The sequence below is a fragment of the Gallus gallus genome, chromosome 30 (assembly GCF_016699485.2).
Source record: "Gallus gallus isolate bGalGal1 chromosome 30, bGalGal1.mat.broiler.GRCg7b, whole genome shotgun sequence".
Classification (NCBI taxonomy): Eukaryota; Metazoa; Chordata; class Aves; order Galliformes; family Phasianidae; genus Gallus; species Gallus gallus.
Window position 1 is genome coordinate 100,069 of NC_052561.1, and position 776 is coordinate 100,844.

The following is a 776-nucleotide window of genomic DNA, read 5'->3' on the forward strand; positions in this document are numbered from 1 at the left end:
CACGTGGCCGGAGGCTGAACGAGTGCGTCAGTCAGCCGCTGTGAAAGTGTATGAGTGTGCACATTCCTTGTTGGGTTGCAGGGTTTTTTGGTGTGGCGGTTGGTTTTGTGGGTTGTTTTTTTTTTATCCTTCTTTTCTTTTTTTTGTTTTTCTTTTTTATCTGGAAATCAGAATGGTGTAACGTGAACATTCACTTCCCCCGGAAGAGTTGACGTGTTTTCCCAACCTCATAAATCGGAGAGGTTTTGGGAAAGGAGGATCAGAGATGGCACTGAACGGAGGTGCTGATGGCGCCTGTGAGAACTGGGAGCTCACCAAGGACATGCTGCTGGAGGAGCAGAGCCCGAGGAAATCGCCCAAAAGAGGTACCAGGAGCCCAGGCACAACAAAACTGGAGGCTTCCAGCTCTTGGCGGGGACCTTTTGGCAAAATTAGAGCTAGATTTTTGTCTCGTGATTTCTCTGCTGGGTTGTGATCAGAAGGAAAAAGGAGGTTTGAGCGTGGGGAATATGGCAGTGGAGCTGCTTGGGCAGTTCTTTTAGTGAGATCTCACCTCACTGTGCCGTTCACTTAAAGGCGGAGGAGATTTTTGGGGGGCTGTTTCTCTCTTTTTCTTCTGTCCCCAGCGGTGCTGTCGCTCCTGCCCTCGTCCCCACCAAGAGCCGTTGTGCTGCTGGCCCTGCTCCTGGCCCTCAGCTTTGTGTTCCTCATGATTCTTATCCTTGTGAACATCCAAAGAGGTGAGATAAGCACCGTGCTCGCGTTCCCACCACCGC

General features: G+C 51.0%; 1 protein-coding gene across 1 annotated transcript in view; it reads left to right on the forward strand.

The window, feature by feature from the left end:
• Positions 1 to 253: 253 nt before the first annotated feature.
• Positions 254 to 776, forward strand: part of FCER2 (Fc fragment of IgE receptor II) — a 2,370-nt gene continuing 1,847 nt past the window's right edge. Inside the window, exons 1-2 of the mRNA XM_046904753.1 lie at positions 254 to 365; positions 627 to 762. Coding sequence (XP_046760709.1) covers positions 266 to 365; positions 627 to 762 — 236 coding nt within the window. The 5' untranslated portion in view covers positions 254 to 265. The remainder of the gene's footprint in view (positions 366 to 626; positions 763 to 776) is intronic.